The sequence below is a fragment of the Periplaneta americana genome, chromosome 9 (genome assembly GCF_040183065.1).
Source record: "Periplaneta americana isolate PAMFEO1 chromosome 9, P.americana_PAMFEO1_priV1, whole genome shotgun sequence".
Taxonomy (NCBI): Eukaryota; Metazoa; Arthropoda; class Insecta; order Blattodea; family Blattidae; genus Periplaneta; species Periplaneta americana.
Genome location: NC_091125.1, coordinates 115,745,164 through 115,768,768, shown reverse-complemented (window position 1 = coordinate 115,768,768; position 23,605 = coordinate 115,745,164). Strand labels below are relative to the sequence as shown.

The following is a 23,605-nucleotide window of genomic DNA, read 5'->3' as shown; positions in this document are numbered from 1 at the left end:
ATATTTTTATAGTTCTTAATCAAGTGGGGTTGGGTCTTTTTCATATACTTAATGGCGGTGTAGTGTAGATATTGATATGTATCATTGTCTTCAGTATTGGCTCTAGAGAGCGCAAAAAATACAGTTCCTAAGGAAAGACCAAAAGGTATTACTTACTAATAAAATAAGAGGCCTAGAAAATTTTTGTAGTGTCCAGATCATTTCAGCATGATCTCTTAGTAGGATAAAATGATTTTACGCTCTACATTTCAAGTTCTACATGCAGCAAAATGCTATTGTTCGAAAACTTAGCAAACCTGACATTTTTTTTTTAACTTTCGCCTACACTCCACAATGACCTGAAACAGCTATTGCTATTGCCCGAGCGATATCGCTTGCTTATCAGTACTACAGTCCCGCCTAGACTCCGAGACTGTCGGGAATGACCTAGTATCGGTAATCCCGGGACCAAGAGAATCTCGTGTTCTCTATCAATGAGTCATTTGGCTACGTTAGGTACTCGCGCACCGAGCGAGACTACGATGATTGCGCAACCGAGAACGGGCGATAATATGAGGCAGTCTGCCCGACTCTAGAAAGCACACACGCACTCGGTCTGAATAGCAGAGTTCCCTCCCTCAGTCACTCCTGTAGGGTTTTCAGACTTATTGGCAGGAAATAACGATTTTTATTATTTGTTTGGTCAACTGTCCGAAGACAGGTCTGAACCCCACAAGTGACACCAAGAAGGCAAAACTTATGAGGCAACTAGGCCAGAAGATAATGGGGTAGGGTGGTCAGTTACTTTTCCTATCCATTGCATACATCGCCGAGTACCTACATATACACTAATCAGACTTCAGATATATACAAACAATTGTTCTTCCTCTGACACATATCGTCAAGTGAGACGTACTGCCTGAAAATAGACGTACAGATACGGAATTAAATTTGGAGCGAGTCTTGATAGGAGTCTACCTGTATGTAGGCAACAATTTCACACGACTGTCCACAAGTATAATTCATTTTATATCATGGAATGCAGTTTCACACCAAGGACTTTGCCAACATACGTTCTATTGCCCCCTACTAATTGGTTGTCATTAAATCTTCCTTACTTGTCTTCGCCTGTTATTAACCAATCACAACCCTCGTTTAAAAAAATTCACAGACTCTCTTCATATCCACGTGAATGGGATGGTCAAAGGGATTAGTGTAGGAAGTCGTAAATCTGTTAAGTGCGCGTTCAAAGGAGTCTCCGAATTGCACACGATGATAGTGAATAAACTTGATTACTGCACATGCGCAATTTGTTGTAAGCGAAACATACAATAAGGGAGCTCCAAATTTTATTTCCATATCTGTACATATCAGCCAGAACCTCAATCAGAGGAACGACATGTATTAATTTTTTTATTTAATTTGCAAGAAAACCGCCCATTTTACTGAACAATTGCAAAGGGATCAATTATTCCTTATCAGTTTTCCTAATGATAAGTAAAAATCAGAATCGTAAGATAATACTTATCGAGTAAAATGGTGTTAAAATTTAGGGGAAAGTTTTTTTTTTTTCTGAGAAAGTATTCAATTGGGACTAAAATAGTATTAGAATTTACTGTACTTTCTCTAAGGAATAAGCTGTTAAAATCTGCACCTGCATATTCATGCATCTAAGCACTGTATTCATCTCATTTTTATGATCATTCTGAACGTGTAAATTGTAATATATGTGAGAAGTGGTCAAGTTTACTCTGTTCTACGGTACAAATTACTAATCATCTTTAAGACTTTTAACCTGAAATCATGTTAAATTTTCTCATTATAATGTGAATAGAGTTTATGTTTTTAGTCTTTATGTAAATAATTGTTATAAACTGTATCATATAAATAATATATATTTATGACTCTTCTAGGATTTGGTGCAGCTTATGGAACTGCTAAATCTGCAGTAGCAATTTCAGCCATTTCGCCGACAAAACCCGATCTCATCATGAAGTCGATACTTCCCGTCATTATGGCTGGAATAATTGCAATCTATGGAGTTGTCATTGCCGTAATAATTATTAACGACATGAAGAAACGTGGAAATAATTACACAGATTACCAGTAAGAATGCATTTTCATTTATAAACGCTCTATTAAGCCAAAGAAGTTGAGATCTTTCTAAACAATGCTAAGCTTATGTGTATATCATTTGGATTAGAGCATTACAAATCTTTCTGCAGTCTTCTTCGTATTCCACAATATTAACTTCCTTTAACGTAACATATGCATCAAGTTTCACAAAACTATGGAAATTTCCATAACAACATACTACCCAGAAATCTGGATCTTAACCAAGACATTGTACGCTTCTTGTAGGTCAGGCATTTCCAGTGCGGACATTTCTACCGTTTAAATCAGGTGCAAAAGTGACGTACAATTTCAGAATCGCATACAGGCGCACGCTTAAAAGATATTCTACGTCATTGTTGTACATAAGTGCCAGCGCTGAACATGCATGTTGGTAAATCAGTGATTGGCATTTCGTGATTCACGTATCAACCCCTTAATACACAAACAGGACAGAGGGGTAAGGCATGATGTCCCTCCTCTTGTTCATTCAATGTTAAAGCAGTTTTGGTATCCGTGTATTGCGGGCTGCATTTTATATAACGTAATCTTTGCCGATCACTGTTGTAGATCGTTATAAATTTAGCGTAAATGTTGCACGCTCGAAAAAGCGGCTGAGGGACATTCATCAACATTTTAAAATTTCATAAATCATTGTAAAAAAGAAAGAACAGATCTAAGAGCCTAAGTTCCGTAGCAAACTTATACGATATGAACTTAGCCTACTTCAGTTTAGTGACCAAAATGATCATTTCATTTCTACATTCATACATACATGCCACATAAAACTGTGGCGATGTGGACTGTTAGATTGAGAAAGTAATGGAAAATAAGGAAAGAGACGCATACCGCGCCTGCGTAATAACAAAACTTAACTGTTCAGACATCGATTTCGTTAGCCATTAGTATAGAACATACTTGGGCATCGTGCCTCAATTGAGAATTTCTGCCTCACTGACCTTCACATAGATTATCGCTCTGAGTGACATCATCCTCACAGACCCCTTTCCTCCCTCACATAGCTCCTAGGCGTGGGCAGATTCTATATCAGTTTTATAAGCAATATCAGTGGTGGCATAATGGCATTATCAAAGCAGTGTGTATGCGTTAGAAAACGATTATTTCATGAGAAATGGGAGGAAGAGTTATTTTGCTGTTTAGAAGGTTATGCTCGAAAATCCTATTAGGCATTAATAAATTTAATATGCAACGACATTAGTCCTTATGTCATAAAGAACATGCTGAATTAGAAGGTAAGACAAATTAAATGTTATTTTTCGTACTATTCCGAAGAAAATGTATGATATTAACATTTGCATAGTATACTAAATACGACATTATACCTTAAACACGCTGCATTAAAAGATACGAGGAATTAACTGTCGTTTCTACGTATTATTTCCAAAAGAAATTTATGAAAAGAAAAATATCAAATGTGCGTAGAAAACGAAATATGATTTTCTGAAATTATTTTTGGTCGCGAACGTGAAAATCTACTAAGCAATCTTGATAAACGCCAGAATATTCAAGAAAATAAACGTAGACAACATGATGGAATATTATTGGCTAGTTACGCAATTTCTCGCCTGTGATTTAAATCAATTCATTGATGGAAAAATAGTAAAGAGGTTTATGATTAAAGCTGCCGAATTAATTTTCCAGATTGAATAAAAGTTTTCGAGTATCTCACGTTAACCAAGCGCTTTCCTAATAATTCGCCACTGACCGCCTTAGCGATTACGATAAGGTGACGCAGGTCACAGCAGTTTATATTTTCCATCCAACTCTGCAGTCTCCTCTAATAGTAAACAAACTATTTCAAATCGAGTGCCTCACGTAACCGAAAATTGTGCCCATGTATGGTATAGAAGCTACTATTCTCGCCAAGCTTAGACGACCACACTCACACCACTCTGCTAACTCGTGCCTTACCCAAAACATAATACATCATACGTTGCATGCCTGTTAGTTATGCAGCGTTGTCACATTATGACTCTGAATTAGCCCAGCCGCTGGGCTGAGGCAAGTACGATGTTTTTTTTAACAGAGAAGTTAGTATAGCTCGCGCAAGAAACGATTACCGAAAAGCAATGGTGGCGTTGCTGTCTGTTTTGACGTGTGCATGTAGGCACACCGAGGGGGAGAGGTGCGAGCCGATGGAAGTACTGTCTCTTCTAAGAAGATGAACAAATGAGGACATCGCTGTGGAAATACAGAACGTAGCAAGAGAAAAATTCGAAGCTAATTAAACGCGCAACATATGTTTACGAATAAAATAATAATACCGTGCGATACAAGACACGTATTCACATGCAATGGAACAAACTAAAGTCGTAATGTAACTCTCACAACGCAAAACTGATTTTATCGATGTTATTTCTCTTCCGACTGTACTCTTGAATATCATTCAAGTTATCTCGTGGCCTTTCCTGTCCCCCGCTCTTCCTTATCGCAGTGTTTGATTTGCATTCCTTCCGTCGGTATTCCGTGCTTGCGAGACCTATAGTTATCTCTTGCGGCAAGATAAGCTGACCTCTCTACTCGGGCTGAGGCCGTCTATGTTTGGCAACGCTGTTATAAAGCAATTCAGTTATCGGACGCGGCCAACTGCATAACATGAACATAGAGAGCATGTTGATGTGACTTCCTTGACTTCTTTCCTCTGAGCTGAGGTCGTCTAAGTTTGGAGAGTACAATAATCACGCAATTGAAGACATTTACTACGGGTTTACTTTTAGCGACAAGAACCTTGCTACTGTTTGCAAGTTCCCACTGGAATAACCCATATCTCCATCGTGTGCATTTCGCAGTGGTTTCGTGCACCTGGCTGCGGGCTCCACTGTGGGTTTCTGCGGCCTCTTCTCCGGCATTGCGATCGGTATCGTGGGCGACACAGGCATCCGCGGCAATCATTTGGAGAACTCGCTGTACGTGGCGATGCTCCTCATCCTCATCTTCGCGGAGGTCCTGGGTCTCTATGGGCTCATAATGGGTGTCGTACTGTACGCCAATGTTGGGATGTAACTTTTACACGAAATAAAGATTAATTAATTAAGCTAAACGCTTTCAATATTTCCACTTTTTAGGTGTGGCTGATGTGGTACTTTTTCTGGCTACTACAAGTTCAGACGACACAGGATTGACTTCCTGGAAGTGAAGATTTGAATGTTGCACCTTTTACATTGAAATTGTGTTTGTTTTGTGTTTATCTTGCGTTGTCTTCAGTTGCGTACCACATAAATAGGTAAACTCGATATTTGTGAATGTCTAGATTTTGGTTCAAAGTTCTCGTTAGAGTGTAGACAATGCGCCAAAACAACACAATCTTGATTTTTTTTTTTTTTTTTTTTTTTTAGATTTAAGACATTTTGTTAAAAGTACCAGGTCTCTTGGACCCATACTTATTTACTTACTGGCTTTTAAGGAACCCGGAGGTTCACTGCCGCCCTCACATAAGCCCGCCATTGGTCCCTATCCTGAGCAAGATTAATCCATTCTCTATCATCATATCCCACCTCCCTCAAATCCATTTTAATATTATCTTCCCATCTACGTCTCGGCCTCCCTAAAGGTCTTTTTCCCTCCGGCCTTCCAACTAACACTCTTGGACTCTTGCCTTTTACAAAAAAAAAATGATTATACAAATTGAAATATAAATAGGTTATATTGAAGAAAATTAATTAATAACAATCTTCAAAAAAAGGTAATGCATAGCCTATATACACTAGTTTTTAAGTTAAATAGAGACAGCACAAGGAAAAAAAAAATGTACTATACTATTATTTGTAGAGTAATATTTTTGTACTTGTTTTTATAAATCTATGCGGCAGGCGACTCCATTCATAGATCTAATAGGTTCAGTTGCTTGATTCGCTCAATTGATGTCTTTTTCACATGTTCTAGAAAGGTCAATTATGGAACCAACTGACTTGCAGAGTAACTTTCGGCGTTAAACCTCGAACTCATTTCATCATGATAATTACACTTCTCCTCTTTTGTTATCATCGTTTCTTTCCCATATTTCGGGCTTACTCCGATGTAGAGTAGCTTGCGGGATGTCACCGAACTTGAACCCTGTGGTATGTGGTCATTAGTTGCTGGTGGTGGTGGTGCTATGTATTCCGCTGGGGCCCATGGTAGCTCGTGGGACCAGAGGTTAAGGAACCGCGGTGATGTCTATGCGGAAAGATAAAGGGATTCTGTATCGAATGCTCATGGAATTCGCTGGCGCTGGAAATCAGACGTAGTCTTAGTCCTCAGTTGTTTAAAATTAGGTTGTTTAGAAATATTTTAAATGCACAGAACTAGTTTTTTAGGTATAATTTTATTTATTATTATTATTTTTTTTATTGTTAGTTGGAAGGCCGGAGGGCAAAAGACCTTTGGGGAGGCCGAGACGTAGATGGGAAGATAATATTAAAATGGATTTGAGGGAGGTAGGATATTATGGTAGAGACTGGATTAATCTTGCTCAGGATAGGGACCAATGGCGGGCTTATGTGAGGGCGGCAATGAACCTCCGTGTTCCTTAAAAGCCAGTAAGTAAGTAAGTATTATTATTATTATTATTATTATTATTATTATTATTATTATTATTTTACACAGTCATTACTTTATTTTTCCATTAACACTTATATCTAGGTAATTGTCATTGTCTCAATGTACCACGTGCTGTGCTGATCATACTAATAATTCTACTATTCCTGTAGTTGTGAGATTATATTCATATGTATTAATTCTTTTTTTTTAAGTTAATACTTGTATACTAGAATGTATTTTCCTTTTTGTGATTATATATTCAGTCTCTTTTTTATTATACTGTATATATATATATATATATATATATATATATATATAATTGTTATTTTAAAGTTAATACTGATTGTGCATATGTATTCAATCTCTCTATTTTACTTAATTAGGTTTATTATTATTTTTAAATTAATATTTGTATACCGGTATGTATTTTTGTGTATGTGATTTGATCCTGGTTGAGTGGAAGAGAAGGCCTGATGGCCTTAACTCTGCAAGGGAAACTACTGCTGCTGCTGCTGCTGCTGCTGCTGCTGCTGCTACTACTACTACTACTACTACTACTACTACTACTACTACTACTACTACTACTACTACTACTACTACTACTACTACTACGGTGATGGCACGCAGTGGAATTTGCAGCGGGGGCATGCACATCATTCTATTTAGGGTAGTACAATGGGCCCACTCAAGCGGCCTACGTGCGAGGAAAGTCCCAAGCCCGTACCCGTGTCCGTCCCCTCAAGGAGGACTAATAGAAACAATGTCATGAAATTCACAATCAAAATTGTAACACAAAATGTATTTTTTTTAAATTTCGAAAGCCGCAAAAGATTGTGGGTCTACTTTTTTGTTCAACGTAATTACAAAAATTGTATCTGAGAAGAAATGTAGTACGTTCTCTTACACTCTGTATTATATTAAAATACGGATATATTGCTAAACCAGCTAGGGATAGGCTACGAAAAACACTAGATATAGAAACGAAGAAATACGCCAACGAATCTGTCAAATGTACGATGTTTTCTAGCTCTGGGAGCAGCGTTTGGAACCGCGAAAGCCGGCACAGCTGTCGCAGCCATCTCTGTAATGCGACCCGACCTCATCATGAAATCCCTCGTCCCCATCATCATGGCGGGCATCCTGGCTATCTACGGGCTCGTCGTCGCAGTTCTCATCGCCAATGACATCAAGAAGAACATCAGCGGGTACACAGTGTACAAGTAAGTCACGACATTCAACCAGAGATAACTAACAATGTGCCACTATGATAAGTGTGGTTCCTGTCCTCGGTGACCCTGCGTGTTGCCCCACTTTCAAAATAGGTGCAGTAAGTCAATGAAGAACTCAATGTAGTTCAACAGATACCAAATAGGTAAAGAAATAAAAACATCTTGTGTTTTTTTTTTTTCAATGGGAAATTCAGCTTGGACAGAGTCGAATATGAAATCTGAAATACAGTAGAACTTGGTTATAACGACATCCAAGGGACCTTGAAAATTATGTTGTTATAAACGAGTGTCGTAGTAACCGAGATTCATATTATCAGTCTAGTGAGGTGGAAAATGAAAAATAATAAACATAATTAGGCTTATTTTAGATTTATGTATTCACTTTTAAGCATACCATGAACACAATAAAATACACGTACAATTATAAATACAGTATTCTGTATTAAAACAGTTTGTTCATTACTCACCAAACTTATTTCCTGAGGAGTGAAGTAATCAGTCATTTTACTCTGTTGTCTCCTACTTGCCCAATATACACTTTCTAAATTAAATTCTATGTTCATTATTTCAGTTGCAATTTCACTGCTCCCTCTCCTAGCTTCATACTCCCTCCTCTAGCTTCATAGAAATATTCGTAATTCTAATGGCTTCTAAAGCGTCACTCACTTCTTTTAGTGGCCATGCTGCGTTAAAATGCGTGCACTTAGTGAAAACTTCCTGTCGAAACTGACGCATGCAGGTACCATTAATACCGCATGAATTCGGGCAGGTTACAATGGGATGGGGAATCTGCCTGCATTCCAGAAGTCTATGATAGAAGGGAACAGTACCACATACACCTTATACTAGGCATGAAACTTAAGAGTGGTCACACTTTTGGCCTTTCAAACAAGATGACCGGGATCGAATCCCGGTTTCGTCTCGAATTTTTTATTTGAAAAATGTTCATAATCTATATTCTCAGGAACCAGGGACGGTGGACATGAAATATTTCTAGTGAAAATCAATGGGTCTGCATATGACGTTATTTTAATTTTGCTTCTTACATAAGTGGTAAATGAGATTCTGTACCAGCAAAATTTTGAAGTCGGAAGAATTATAACTTATCTTCCGATAAAAAAAATGTAATTCCGTTCACCATCATCGTTATATGGGTCACTTGGTCCGTTCCGTCCCTACTGTCTAGCACTGATCCCACCATCATAGTTTAACAGTTTGTGAGCCGCTCAGAGCAAAAGTGGTGTAAGTCAAAATTGGGTAATGAGGTTTAAAGTAAAAATCCTGTAAAGTACAGCGCAAAGTAGCAATTAATATGGCCTTAGTGCTATCCACTGACTACTAATAGTTTAAAGAAATTGAATATTATTGATACCTTGCGCTGTATTTTACAGAATGTTTACTTTTACCCTCATTATCCATTTTTGACTTACACCACTTCTGCTCTGAACGGCTCATGTATAGAATTCCATTTTCTATCATAGGATTAATGTGTTATTTTCAGTTTCTTCTGCGATCTTTTATTTCTGTATTTAAATTCCCCTTTCCTTTGTGTTAAGATCACGTCTTTGAAACATACATAAATATAGAGATGATCATCATTTTAAAACTTCATCTGATTTTGTTTTCTTGTCCCTTTATTTAAATTCCTCGTCACTGTTTCACACATTCATTGATATTTCATAAGCCTATTTTCCATAATATATTTTAGGTGAGATATATTGCATCGAAGGTAGTGAAATTAACTTATTCAATGATTTTATTATCTACAGCTATTTTGGATCTTTTTTTTTTCACTCGCTGTTATTTATACCCGCTTTAACATCTTTGGTCATATCGCGAGTTAATCTTTTAGGTGAAATCCGAAAGCCTGTGTACTATTGTTGAGACTGGTTCTATTGTTGTGAACTAGATGGCGATTGTATATGTATTACTGATTTGTTATGAATATGATTTCGGTGATGAATGGGGCCGGTGATATTCAGGGATGTTGTGGCCCGAATTTCCTGGAATTTGCCTTACGGTTGAGGGAAAACCCTGAAAAACCTCAACCAGGAAATTCAACCCGACCGGGAATCGAACCCGGGCCCTCTGCGTAAGAGCCCAGCATGCTGACCCCTTTGGATCTTGTAGGACTTGAAAGCAATAACAAGTATAATTTAGGTTTTATTTACACATATAAGTTATGTTATGGGTCATATGAAGAGACAAAGAGGAAATCAAAAAATAGGAAAGACTGGAGAATGCTGGGTTTGCAATGAAAGATCGGCCTTTGGGCAGAACACTATGAATGAATGAATGAATGAATGAATGAATATGTTAAGGCTAAAAATCCTCTGTTATTTGCCACACCTTGTATGTAGCCATTTGAAGGTCGTCTTTTGAATCTGCAATAATTACGTTAAAGTCGTCGGTAAATAAAATACAATTTAAATTTATTTTATTAATTATACAGTTTTTATTTACAACAATGAGCCATTTTCTGATGAATTCGACTAACTAAAGATAAAAGTATTGGTGAAAAGGGACACCCTTGTTGAATCTCACTATTAATTTCTGTCGTTAGAATTCATAGTGTTTTTCTTTTGTCAATTAGTGTTATTCTTCTATGTGAGTATAAACTTTACGAGCTGTTTTTATTAGTTGGCTACGAAACCCTTTTCGTTTTTACCTCACCCACATTAAAATATATATTACATAATATCAAAAGTCCGAGTATAACAATCAATCTATCTTATTATTAATCGTCTTACTACTGTTAGTAATATTGCTGTTAGGTTTCAGGACATCTTTCTTGAGCCTGGAATGGGATGGAAAACTCATGTTGACTATGTTGCTAAAAAAAATAAGTAAAGGCCTATATATGTTAAGGTTGTTAAGGAATAATTTACCTAACAAGGTATTGTTTACAATATTTCATAGCCATATACAAAGTCATTTAAATCATGGTATTATTCTTTGCGGTCACCATACTTCTGCTCAAGCTCTTTTCATATTACAAAAGAAAGCTTTAAGATCAATTCATTGCCGTCTAAGTATGTACTGGCCTGTCTCCTTTACATTCGGAATAACATTAATAATTACATAGCATGTACTTCTGTTCATAAATATTCTACGAGAAATAATACAAATTTATATATTGATAAATGTAAATACAGTATTACTCACAACAGTTTTCTATTCTTTGCTTTTAAATTATTTTATGCTCGACCATGCCGAAATGTAGTAATTATACACCTGGTAGCAGTCCTTTAATGCATATCATTAAAGTACACCTACTCATTAAAGTACAGGTGTTTTCAGCCAATGACAACTCAGCTTACAGGTATTCAGCCAATAACAAGTCAGCTTTGTACCGTTATAAAACCGCAAGTATCGATTATTCTCAGATATGCTATCGAAAGAGAATTAGCGAAAAGTCACGGAGGCTGGAAATCCAATACTGTCGCAGAAGGTTATGTTCTCTTACTATAATAATTAGCGTTAATTGTAAATAATATTCAAATAAATTCAATTTGTCATCTCGTTTTTCCATGTCGAATTCAATAATCAAGGTTATACCAAGTTTAACGGGATTACACAAGGTCAATGACATTATTGTTCCTCGGAAAAAATCAATACTTTCGCGCCTGCGCACATCCACAATTCACGACCTAGAACAAGGTCACTTCCGATCTTGTCAGATACAAATAAAATGTATACATCTGAATAATTTCAAGTTAGAAATATGGTCGAGCATAAAAAGTCGTATGAAACTCGCCTATAATGGTAATTAAGAAGCTCGTATGAAAATTATGAAACTCGCTTGCGCTTGTTTCATAAACATCCATACTCGCTTCTTAATTACTATTATTATAGGCTCGTTGCATAATGTACTATAATAGTCTACCTGTTGATATAAGGAATCTTCCATTCCGAGTGTTTAGGACACGAATTGGGACTATATTATGATGTCGATGAGTATGATGTATCTTAATTTGTTTCCATTGTATGACATCATGTATTTTAAACTAGCCGTAACCGTGCGCTCCGCTGCACCCGTTAGAAATAAATATAAAGTAATTACATAATTAAAATAGGGCGTTTGATCCAGGGAACATTCGTGTTTGATAGAAGGATAAATCGTTTAATATGTTACTTAATTTAAATTCTATCCAAATAATTAAAATGCGATCATTTTGGTCCAGAGACACTCATTTGTGCAACGACAATTCCTTTAACCTGTTTCTTAATTTTTATTACATGCAACCATAGTTTAATAAAGATTGACATCATTTAGATTTAATGTGTATATTTTATTTTACTTGTTATAGGTTTCCATTGAATTATGGTAATAACTTAATTTTAACCCTTATTTTCTACGTATTCAGTAAATGGCGCGTGGCCCACTATGGTTGTGAACCCTTCAAATAACCTAAATTATATTATATAATATTACATATTATATTATACTATATTATATCAGGAGTTACTGTAATAACATTATAGCATTATGTCCATCTAGAGAAACTACACTTTCCAATGGTGAAATAATAATTAATTATACAAATCGGTTAATTTAGCTTCCGATATTACTTCATACAAACACAGAAACATTCTCTGTAGGCTATCTTTCATAGCTTTCGATTGTTGTTGTCCAAGGCCCCTTACAGACGAAGTCATTTGTTTTTTAATTCATTACACGGCCTTAGATGGCAGTTATTTTAATTTTAAAACTCATTTATCTTATTAAATATCAGTCCTATCAAAATGTTTCAAGGAATAAACCTTATCGCAAATTATTTTTAAAGAAACTTTTGTTATGTAACATTTTTCATAAAAATCAATAATAAACGAGATATTTCGATTTATTTAATTCAGGCCACCTTATAACTCCCCTTTTAAATAATGTATTTTGAATGCCATATAGCCTAAAATGTAAGTTACAACGAACTTAATTTATATTCCAATTTTCATCGAAACCCGTTCAGCCATTATCGCGTGAAAAGGTAACAAATAGACAGACAGACAGACAGACAGACATACAAACAAAAATTTCAAAAAAGCTATTTTCGGTTTCGGGGTGGTTAATTATAAAATATGTTAGGACCAATTATTTTTGGAAAATCGAAAGTTACCAGAAAAATTTCGGCTACAGATTTATTATTAGTATAGATTGTATATGACGATGCCATACATGTTCCACATGTTTTTGCAAAATAAACTATCTCTATCTCTATCTTATTATACGCTACTGAGTCGACCTGGTTGGCAAGTTAGTATAGCGCTGGCCTTCTATGCCCAAGGTTGCGGGTTCGATCCCGGGCCAGGTCGATGGCATTTAAGTGTGCTTAAATGTGACAGGCTCATGTCAGTAGATTTACTGGCATGTAAAAGAACTCCTGCGGGACAAAATTCCGGCACATCCGGCGACGCTGATATAACCTCTGCAGTTGCGAGGGTCGTTAAATAAAACATAACATTTTATACGCTACTGACATGCATATTCAAAGAACAATGAACTTTACTGATGTTCATTTCTCTAACTGCAGAGGTTTCCTTCACTTCGGGGGCGGACTGGCTGTGGGTTTAAGTGGACTGGCTGCCGGCTTTGCTATCGGCATCGTTGGTGACAGTGGAGTGCGCGGGAATGCCCAACAGCCTAGACTCTTCATAGGGATGATCCTCATCCTTATCTTCGCAGAAGTATTAGGGCTCTATGGACTTATTGTTGCAGTATTCTTCTATGCGGACTGATTCAGCGCGGTCTTGTGCATGTAATTTGAGTCACTGCAATTAAAGTCTATTAAACAAATGTGTGTATACTATTAACGGAGTGTATATTGGCTAGTTCAGTCTTCTTGGCTGATGTTATTCCACCAGCATTCCACTGTAAGATGTTTAGTTGATTCTGTACCATTAAGGGTATATGTAGTAGTAGTTGTAGTAGTAGTAGTAGTAGTAGTAGTAGTAGTAGTAGTAGTAGTAGTAGTTGTAGTAGTAGTAGTAGTAGTAGTAGTAGTAGTAGTAGTAGGTTTATTTTGCCTGGCAGAGTTAAGGCCATGAGGCCTTCTCTTCCACTCAACCAGGTCACAATAATATACATGAAATACAAAATTAGATTACAAAACAACACAAAAGAAAATACCTTAGAAAGTACATAAAATATAGTAGAAAATTACAATAGACAAGATCAATTACATAATATAAAATTACAAATAGTCAAGATCGGTTACATAATATATAAAATAAAGTAGAAAATTATACATAATCAAAATCATTTACATAACATAAGGGGGAAAAAAAACACACACATGCACGCACACACACAATTTATAAGACCTAAAATGCTCGAGATAAATTCGACGATTAATTCACTTCAGATATACTATACAGTTAATATACTAATAGGAGAATACATGTGGGTTACAAGACATAAAATGTTGATTAGCAAAGTCGTACTAAATGGCATGCAAACACAAATGATTAAGTAATATATCAAGATAATAAAAAAGAGAAAAAAAAAGGAAGGAGAGAGAGAGAGAGAGAGAGAGAGAGAGAGAGAGAGGAGAAAAAAATAACGAATTGGTCATTTAAGACTATTTAGAAACTTCCGCAAGAATCTAGTTCTGTTCATTAAAAACATTTCTAAGTACGTGAACGACCACACATATTCTCAGAAAATACAGGTTCTAAATCCCTAAAATTTTATAAGGAAATGAACCCACAATTGGACAAAAAATACAAGGTACCACAACAAGACTTATTAGAACTCAAATATCTGATAAAGATATAAAAAGGTTACTAATAATATTTTTAAGAATTTACTTTTTACTTCAAATTAAATTTTCCAAAATTTGAAAATTTTCACACATATTTCATAACTCCACAACCGTTAGAGATAGAATTCTGAAATTTTGTACACTGATGTAACATGCATTTATGCAAAAGGTAGACTACAATAATGCCCATTTCTTTGAAAATAGAAAAATTAGGTCACAAAACATTATGTAAATTTTAATATATTTTATATAGAACAAATAAAGAATTAATTGTATTAAAATAAACAACTCTACATGTCTGAGAGTAGTCTACTTTTCAGAAATAAGTGTTTATTACATGCAGAAAAAATATTAAAGATGTCAAAGAGACCATAACAATGTTATGGTTACCAAATGATGTAACTTCAGAATTTTTTTTTTTTTCATACTCTGATAAAACTGGTTTGAAAAACATTATTAGTAACCTTTTTTATACTTTTATCAGATATTTAAGTTCTAATAAGTCTTGTTGTAGTACCTTGTATTTTTTTTTAAATTATGAGTTCATTTTCTTATAAAATTTTAGAAATTTAGAGCCCGCATTTTCTGATAATATTTGTGGTCGTTCACGTACATATACCCTTAAAGTAGTCCCCGCCCGGAGATCCGATTGGGGGACTATTTTACCTCCGGATAATTTTACCTTAATGGTACTCATTTCATATTGGAGTGGTTAAATGGCAAGTTGTAGCCGATTTAAGTGAACACCATATTTTAACGTTTTGGTGGCTACTTCATTCACACACAACCCCCAGAATGTCTGGAGGACCACACCTGCTGTTGGTCGACGGGTCCATTGGACCTAGCTGGGAGATCGTGGTGATCACCAGCTTTCCCTCCTTAAGCCACCGGAGGACGATTTTAGTGCCATAGAAGGTCAGCACTAGGAACAGAAAAGTAGAAAGAGGAGGAAGGAAAGGGAAATGAACCCCTAGGCCTCGAATGCTCTAATGCCGTCGGGGTCGAAGAAAGTAAGAGTTCAGTCAGAGGACTGGATAGGAAAGGGTAAAGAGGGAATTAGGTATTAAATAGAGGAAAATTATACCAAATTCAATCATTAACTCATCAAGCTGACTAGTGCTAATTGATGAGTAGCCCCTCCCTTTAGTTCAGCTCGTAAAATTACGCTTACTAACAGCTGCACCACGGGAAGGTAGGGATCGGACATTGGGTATTTGTCCAGGTTGGTTCCTTAAAGCCTTCAATGGGAAGGATTAATGGCTCTCCCCCCAGTATCCGACAGATACCCTTCTGCAGCCAAACCCTTTAACTCTATTAAATATAGAATATAATCTAAATTTAACAGAAGAAATACTGAAATCAGAAGTAAACACTGAAATACTGAAACAATTGTCTTTAGAGACAATTATTATTAGGTACCCTCCACAAAACTGGCTTCATTTATACACTGACGGATCCTTGAACTCCAGAGAAAAAGGTGCCGGTGCAGGTGTTACGTGCTGTCTCTTCTCACTTTATAGATCTCTTGGATATGGAACAACAAGTTTTGATGGTGAAATCACTGCAATAAGTGAAAGTCTCAGGAATCTTCTATGCCACATCAATAAATTTAAGAATGCAGTTATATTGTCAGACTCCAAAGCAGCTATTCTATCAATCGTCTCTAAACACACACCTTCATCTCAAACAGCAGAAATAACTAAAATGCTCTCTCAATTAATATCACTCAATAAAAGAATTGTATTCCAATGGATACCATCCCATTGTGGAATCCTGGGAAACGAGAATGCGGATGCTTTAGCAAAGAAGGGCAGCACTGCTACTTACAGACCTGTTACTAAATCTACATATTACTCTGTGAAAAGATTTATTAAATCTACATACTTAGACTTTAACAAACAAAATTTGATAACACAATCTCAAGGGAAAAAATGGAACTCTCTGCATCAAAATCCACAGTTAATTCCCGATTTACCACGCAAATCGTCTGTAGCTGCATTTAGATTGGCAACAGGCCATGATTGTTTGGCTAAACACCTGCATAGAATTGGAATATATCAGTCCCCTAACTGCCCATTGTGCAACTCAAACCAAGAAATGGATTCGGAACACCTCAAAATCTGTGTTTCAGTGGCTGGCCATGATAATATCTTTGAAAAATATTGGAGTGCAAGAGGTCAAATGACTTTATTGTCAAACGCCTGGCATTAGAAAACAACAACAACTATTAACGGAGTTCAAATTATGATAGTGATTGATGATGACGATGACGAGGACGTACAATTACATAACAATGAAAATGGCATTCACTTTTTTCGCAGCGAATGACCATTATGTTAAATGAAAGAAATGAAAGTCCAAATTTCTCTCACCCTTTAAGCTTACTATGAAACTTGAACAAGATGAGTGCAACGTGCACACGCATGAACATTAATGAACAGGTTATTGATGTTGGGTTGCAAGAAAACAGTAATGTCGCTTCTATATACGACTACTAATTGAACATTAACATTTTCTCCGACAGAACATCGAATAAATTCCTCTTCTCATTCTGTACGAAACGTTCTTTCCTGCTCGTAGAGAGACAGAGGGTTTGTAGAGCGACATGGTACCGACACTGATACCTTCAGTACGTGAGCGAGACAGAGAGCAATGTACAGGAAACTTCCCTTACCAGTATGAATGACTTTGATTACACGATGTAATCACGATACCCAGTTTGTTCACAGCTGATCTACATGAAACAATAACTGCGGTCTCTATGGAGACGATGCATGACAACAATAGCAATGCCGTTGCTGTGTTACATACGTTCTGAATATTAGAAAAATGTTCAACTCATTCAGAACAGCGGTAAGATATTTTTCCCATAATCGAAGAGTACTAGAGTTTGGAGCTACATCAATTGGCGTAGGGTCCCTGATAGGCACAGGATACGGTATATATAAGATCATCACCGGCGAGAAACGGATTGGTCCTCAGGGGCCCTACCCCCAAGAGATCCTATTCAAGGACAGGCACAGGCGCCCGAAACTGCGCGAAGAGGACCTGAATACACCATCTGAGGAAGAAATCAAGGTCACCGACTATTCCAAATATCTACCTCGACAACCAGAGGAAGGACAAGAGCCAGGCCAGAGTGGTCAGGGCGGGCAGTTGGCAGGAGAAGAAACCCCACCGCCAATCTTTATTCCTTACAGCAGGAGAAACACCGGCCACTTTGTTGTTGTGGAGGGGGGTGAATTGAAAAGGGTCTACACCGAAGAACTAGCTCCCGAAATTCCCGAAGATCAGGGACAAGATGCAAAGAAGGGGGACGACGACCCGTCCTCATCCCCTCCCCCAGCCCCTCAACAATAAGGTATGAGTTTACACTTTCAACTTACAGTATAACTAATCAGTTATATATATATATATATATATATATATTTATATATATAACTGATTAGTTATATATATTATCATCATCATTATCATCATCATCACGGGTTGAGCCGGTAGGCCCGTTCCGTCCCCATTAGAATTGTTCTCTCCAACGAAACTTCTTGGAGCATACTGGAAAGCTTTCTTGGGAATTCGGTGATCCTCCATCCTTTCTAGATGTTCCATCCACCTATTTCGTTGATTTGTTAAGTTTTGTGTTATGCCCTCTATCCCTAATTCTTTTCTGATATCTTCATTCCTCTTGTGTTGTAATAAAGAATATCCCGCCACTGATCTTAGGAATTTCATTTCTGAGGCTTCTAGTCGTCTTTTGTCTCTTTCTGTTAAGGTCCATGTCTCTGCTCCGTAAAGTAGTACTGGAAGGGTTACTGTTTTGTAGCGTTTTAACTGTGTTTCTTTCGTTGTTCTTTTTCCTAAGCTCCGTCTAATTGTTCCGCATATACCTTGAAATCTATGCATCTTTTCTTCCATATCTCTTTTTTCCACATGAGAAATGTTGCATCCCAAATATTTAAAATTACTAACTTGTTCAATAATTTTGGAGTCAATAACTATTTTCGACCTTTTATGCCTTAGAAAGTATATAGAGATTGAGAGCTATTTTCCGTCATATGGCATGTTACGTGCACCTATTTTGAAGTGAAGCTATTTTTCCTCTCCTTAGGGATAGAATTACATAGGTAGTTTCCTATTTTACTACAAATGGTAATAATCGCTGAAATTATGGAACTCAAAGAAAACTATTCCCACGCTGCAAATACTCAGAATCTCCCTGTCCTCGAGACTAAAAAAATGAACTCTTATGAAATCTGATAGAACGCCGTGGGGAATTATATATCATTTAATGACAATTCTCTTATTAACATAAATTCAGATCGTAGAGTTATCATACTTACTTGCAAATGGCTTTTAAGGAACCCGAAGGTTCATTGCCGCCCTCACATAAGCCCGCCATTGGTCCCTATCCTGTGCAAGATTAATCCAGTCTCTATCATCATATCCCACCTCCCTCAAATCCATTTTAATATTATCCTCCCATCTACGTCTCGGCCTCCCTAAAGGTCTTTTTCCCTCCGGTCTCCCAACTAACACTCTATACATTTCTGGATTCGCCCATACGTGCTACATGCCCTGCCCATCTCAAACGTCTGGATTTAATGTTCCTAATTATGTCAGGTGAACAATACAATGCGTGCAGTTCTGCGTTGTGTAACTTTCTCCATTCTCCTGTAACTTCATCCCGCTTAGCCCCAAATATTTTCCTAAGCACCTTATTTTCAAACACCCTTAACCTATGTTCCTCTCTCAGAGTGAGAGTCCAAGTTTCACAACCATACAGAAGAACCGGTAATATAACTGTTTTATAAATTCTAACTTTCAGATTTTTTGACAGCAGACTAGATGATAAAAGCTTCTCAACCGAATAATAACACGCATATCCCATATTTATTCTGCGTTTAATTTCCTCCCGAGTGTCATTTATATTTGTTACTGTTGCTCCAAGATATTGGAATTTTTCCACCCCTTCGAAGGATAAATCTCCAATTTTTATATTTCCATTTCGTACAATATTCTGGTCACGAGTTATCATACTAACCTGCAAATTACTCCTTTCTACCCATTATATCCCGAAATAAAATATTTTTGAATTTTTGTAGTAAATTTGAGTTCTAGTATGCCCTTAGATCACTTATGACATATAATGGTTTCATTTTGAGAATAATGTATGTTACATGTGTTTTTTAAGCCGTATGAAAAATCATACGCTGGGCGTTGGTGTGTAGTACAAATAAATTTTCTGTTCATATGAGTAAGCATTTGGTACACGTGATGTTTCATGTGTTTTACACTACATATGTAATAATAACAATAATAAGTTGATACATTTTGTAAACAATGGCACTGTTTCGTGTTAGCAAATATAATAACATTGTTATCGCAACTGGAATTGCAAGTAACTGTTCTTCGGATGTAAACCAACATTACATCTCACACATCGAAACTTAGAACACTTTCCACACTTCTTTTGATTTTTACTCCCTCCAGAACATTTTCCTAGTCCCAGAACATTGTCATTGCATATGTTGGTAGCTACAGTAACTACACTGTTGTCATGCCACTTGATAAGTGTTCTCCAATTTCTGTCATCTTGTAGTGCGTGGTATGAACCTCTGGGATCTCTCTTCATATCGTGTAATGGAGCTTTCTCCACTCGATCATTATGTGTAGTTCCTTTGCAGTTGATACCATTTTCTGACAAGGTTTTGAGAAGAAGAAGGGAATTGACGTAATTGTCAATATAAACTATACATTTCTGAGGAAGGAATTCAATACAATAGTCTTTCGGTAATAGCAGTTCCAAGTGTTTTGATTTCTTCTCTATCACTTGCACCAGTCTAGGGTTGAAAACTAACGAGGTAACCCGTGGATGAACAAGATACCAACTTGTACCCATACCTAATGGACTTTGTACGAATAAATTGTTTCATGGAGTAATGCCCATAGTAGGCCTAAGGTTCCATTACTCCGTCCAGAGAGAATTCATTCCCTAGTGGGACAATGAGGCTTCCAAATTTATCATTGAGATGTGTAATAAGTGGCCGGATCTTATATATTTTGTCTTCTGGTATTGTTACCGTTCAAGTTCTATGTATCTGATCGAAGGAATATCTTTACATTGCGTTGCTCGCAAGAGCATTGTTGGTGTCAGGTAGTCTCTACCAGTAGGTACATACGACTATGCATAATTTTCAGTATCCAGATAAAATCAAAATAGCTTTGTATTTGTATACATCTTCTGAGGACAACTGGATCATGAAACCCTTTTTGATGCATATTTTACACTTTCTCTAACAATGTGTTCAACAATTTCATCAATTATATGTTTGAATATATCAATAGATGCGGCCTTATTGTGTAAGCTACTTATATATAGGAATGGAATGGAATCATGTATTTTTGCAATACAGTGAAACTTGTCTAAAGGGCCATCTGAAGTTACCTCGTAAAATGGCCGTTTTATCAGGTGGCCGCTTGATTAAGGTTGCGGTTTTTTATGAATCAGCATGAAAGTACTGAATTTCATTGACTTTTTAGTAGGTACTGTGCGCGTACAACAATCGTGCATATTAATGTCAGCCCCTTCCATTCTTGCAACTAGCCTTTTCAAAACTCAATTTCTTCGCCCTCGCACACTTGAATCATTCGTAAACGAAATCATTCACATTACTAAACACAGATTCTCTCTTTTTTTTGGCCACCATGCATATTTTCCTCCCATTCTTTTAATATTTCATCTTAATTATACAGTGTATTTGTGTCCTTCCACATTTGAATATTTCTGCAATTTTTTTCGCAGATGTTCCCTTCTCACTTTCTTCAATCATTTTTCGTCTCACCTCTAAACTTAATACCACTCTAGATTTATTGTTAGACATGATTTCTCTCTCAAACTAACGTCACAGTTCCTCTGAATCAACTGAATGAAAAGAAGAAAAATTCGTAAAAGCTGGTCCAAATAGAAAAAGATGGAAAGAGGAGAAAAAAAATTCGAATGGTTAATTACTGACCTAAAACATACTGTGACATTTTCGATAGAAAACGTCCGGTGTTTTAATCCTTTAAAAACGAGTAAGAATTTATATCTGTGCAGGGTCGGAGTGGAAAGTGACAAAAGAGTCATAAAACAGTAACCAACTAACCCCAAGATACGAAGGGTGTACTGTTGTACACTTCACTTAGCTATTGTACTCGTGATATTGCTCTCTGTCCTCTAACCATCGAAAAAATAGGTCAGACAGTATCCGTGAAAAAAATTTTTGTTGGACAGTGACTGTTATAGTCAGGTTCCAATCCAAACAGACCCCGGCCGCTGGCCGAAGCATGAGGTGGCCGCTAAATAAAGAGACAATTTGTATTGATCTTATGGTAAATCCAATTGGTTCCAGAGAAAATTGGCGTTTTGGCCAGGTTGCCGTTGAAATGAAGTGACCGCAAAGGCAGGTTTCACTGTACTATTATTAGAATCCAATTTTTTTCAGTATATTTTCTCTGAACTTCATCTACTTTTACTTTATTAGGTCTTTTGTGTACACTACTTTTGCTTTTTGTTCCTTATGTTTCGTTATGACCTGAAAGTGAATATTCTTTATCTGTACAAGAACCAGTTATTCTGAGATATTTTTCTTATGTCTTGCGCTACTTCATCATTCCCATCCAAATTCTTCTAATACACTAAATATCTCTTCAATGGTGTCCACACCTGTGGAGTAACGGTTAGCGCGTCTAGCCGTGAAACCAGGTGACCCGGGATCGATTTCCGGTCGGGGAAAGTTACCTGGTTGAGGTTTTGTCCGGGGTTTTCCCTCAACCCAATATGAGCAAAATGCTGGGTAACTTTCGGTGCTGGATCCCGGACTTATTTCACTGGCATTATCACCTTCATATCATTCAGAAGCTAAATAACCGGAAATGTTGATAAAGCGTCATAAAATAACCTACTAAAATTTAAAAAAAATCTTCACTGATTTCCAGAACCCTAAAACAATACGAAACTCGTTAATTCCCAACGTATGATTTATCATACACAACAATTCAACTAGTCCTACTACAATAATGTAATGGTGATATCTGTCAATAATGGGATTACAGAAGCAATAAAGATCATTCTTTATATCATTACATAAGAAAGCAAGAAAATTGCAGTATTATATAAAATAAAGCCAAAATTGTTTACCTTGGTGCGTTTTTGCTTCCATTGATAGACATCTTGATGTTGTCTACTGTACTAAAGGACAAAAGACAGTTTCACAAACGGTGAAACGTTCTGTGTAGTAAATTCAAACATTCTTGTATAATAATAACAGATAAAACCCTCATAACAAACAATATTTACATTGTTAATTGAATAAACAAAATTACGTATTTTTCGTATATTTCATACGTTGGGATATAATGGGTTAAAGAGTACCTTTAACAATGTACTTGTACTGCAGATGTTTTATTCGGTGCTTTAGTAAAATGAAAATATCAAGATAATACGTTGAAGAAAACTGTACCACACCGCAAATCTTCACGATCTTTCTGCTGAAAAGTAAACTGCCCCAACTAGGATTGGTACACGGGAAGGCCAGGTGCCAGGGTGCTAGATTTGACGTTCGCGTTTGTTCTCTGTACAGGTTATCGTCTCCCGCCTTGCCGCTCTGGGTGCCGTGTCCTATGCCGCCGCCTACGCCATCCCTATTCTTCACGCTGGAGTGCCCCTCGACACCCCCGAAGTAGCTGCAGCCAAGATCACCCACTTCGCCATCGTGGTCGCTCCAGCTCACTACGCCGCCTACGCCATCCCTGCTCTTCACGCTGGAGTGCCCCTCGACACCCCCGAAGTAGCTGCAGCCAAGACCACCCACTTCTCCATCGTGGTCGCTCCAGCTCACTACGCCGCCTACGCCATCCCTGCTCTTCACGCTGGAGTGCCCCTCGACACCCCCGAAGTAGCTGCAGCCAAGACCACCCACTTCGCCATCGTGGTCGCTCCAGCTCACT

At 37.1% G+C, this 23,605-nt stretch overlaps 1 protein-coding gene across 2 annotated transcripts; it reads left to right on the top strand.

Annotated features, from left to right (window-relative positions):
* The first annotated feature begins 1,880 nt into the window (after positions 1–1,880).
* LOC138706409 (V-type proton ATPase 16 kDa proteolipid subunit c-like) lies at positions 1,881–23,341 on the top strand. Of its 2 annotated transcripts, XM_069835678.1 has the most exons (4): positions 1,881–2,085; positions 7,658–7,850; positions 13,388–13,612; positions 23,239–23,341. In XM_069835678.1, the coding sequence occupies exons 2-3, from the start codon at positions 7,717–7,719 to the stop codon at positions 13,590–13,592; spliced, it is 339 nt and encodes a 112-aa protein (XP_069691779.1). In that variant the 5' UTR covers positions 1,881–2,085; positions 7,658–7,716; the 3' UTR covers positions 13,593–13,612; positions 23,239–23,341. The 2 variants fall into 2 exon arrangements, with proteins under 2 accessions (XP_069691779.1, XP_069691778.1); XM_069835677.1 differs by lacking the exon at positions 23,239–23,341 and having other exon boundaries at positions 1,882–2,085; positions 13,388–13,663.
* Positions 23,342–23,605: the final 264 nt, after the last annotated feature.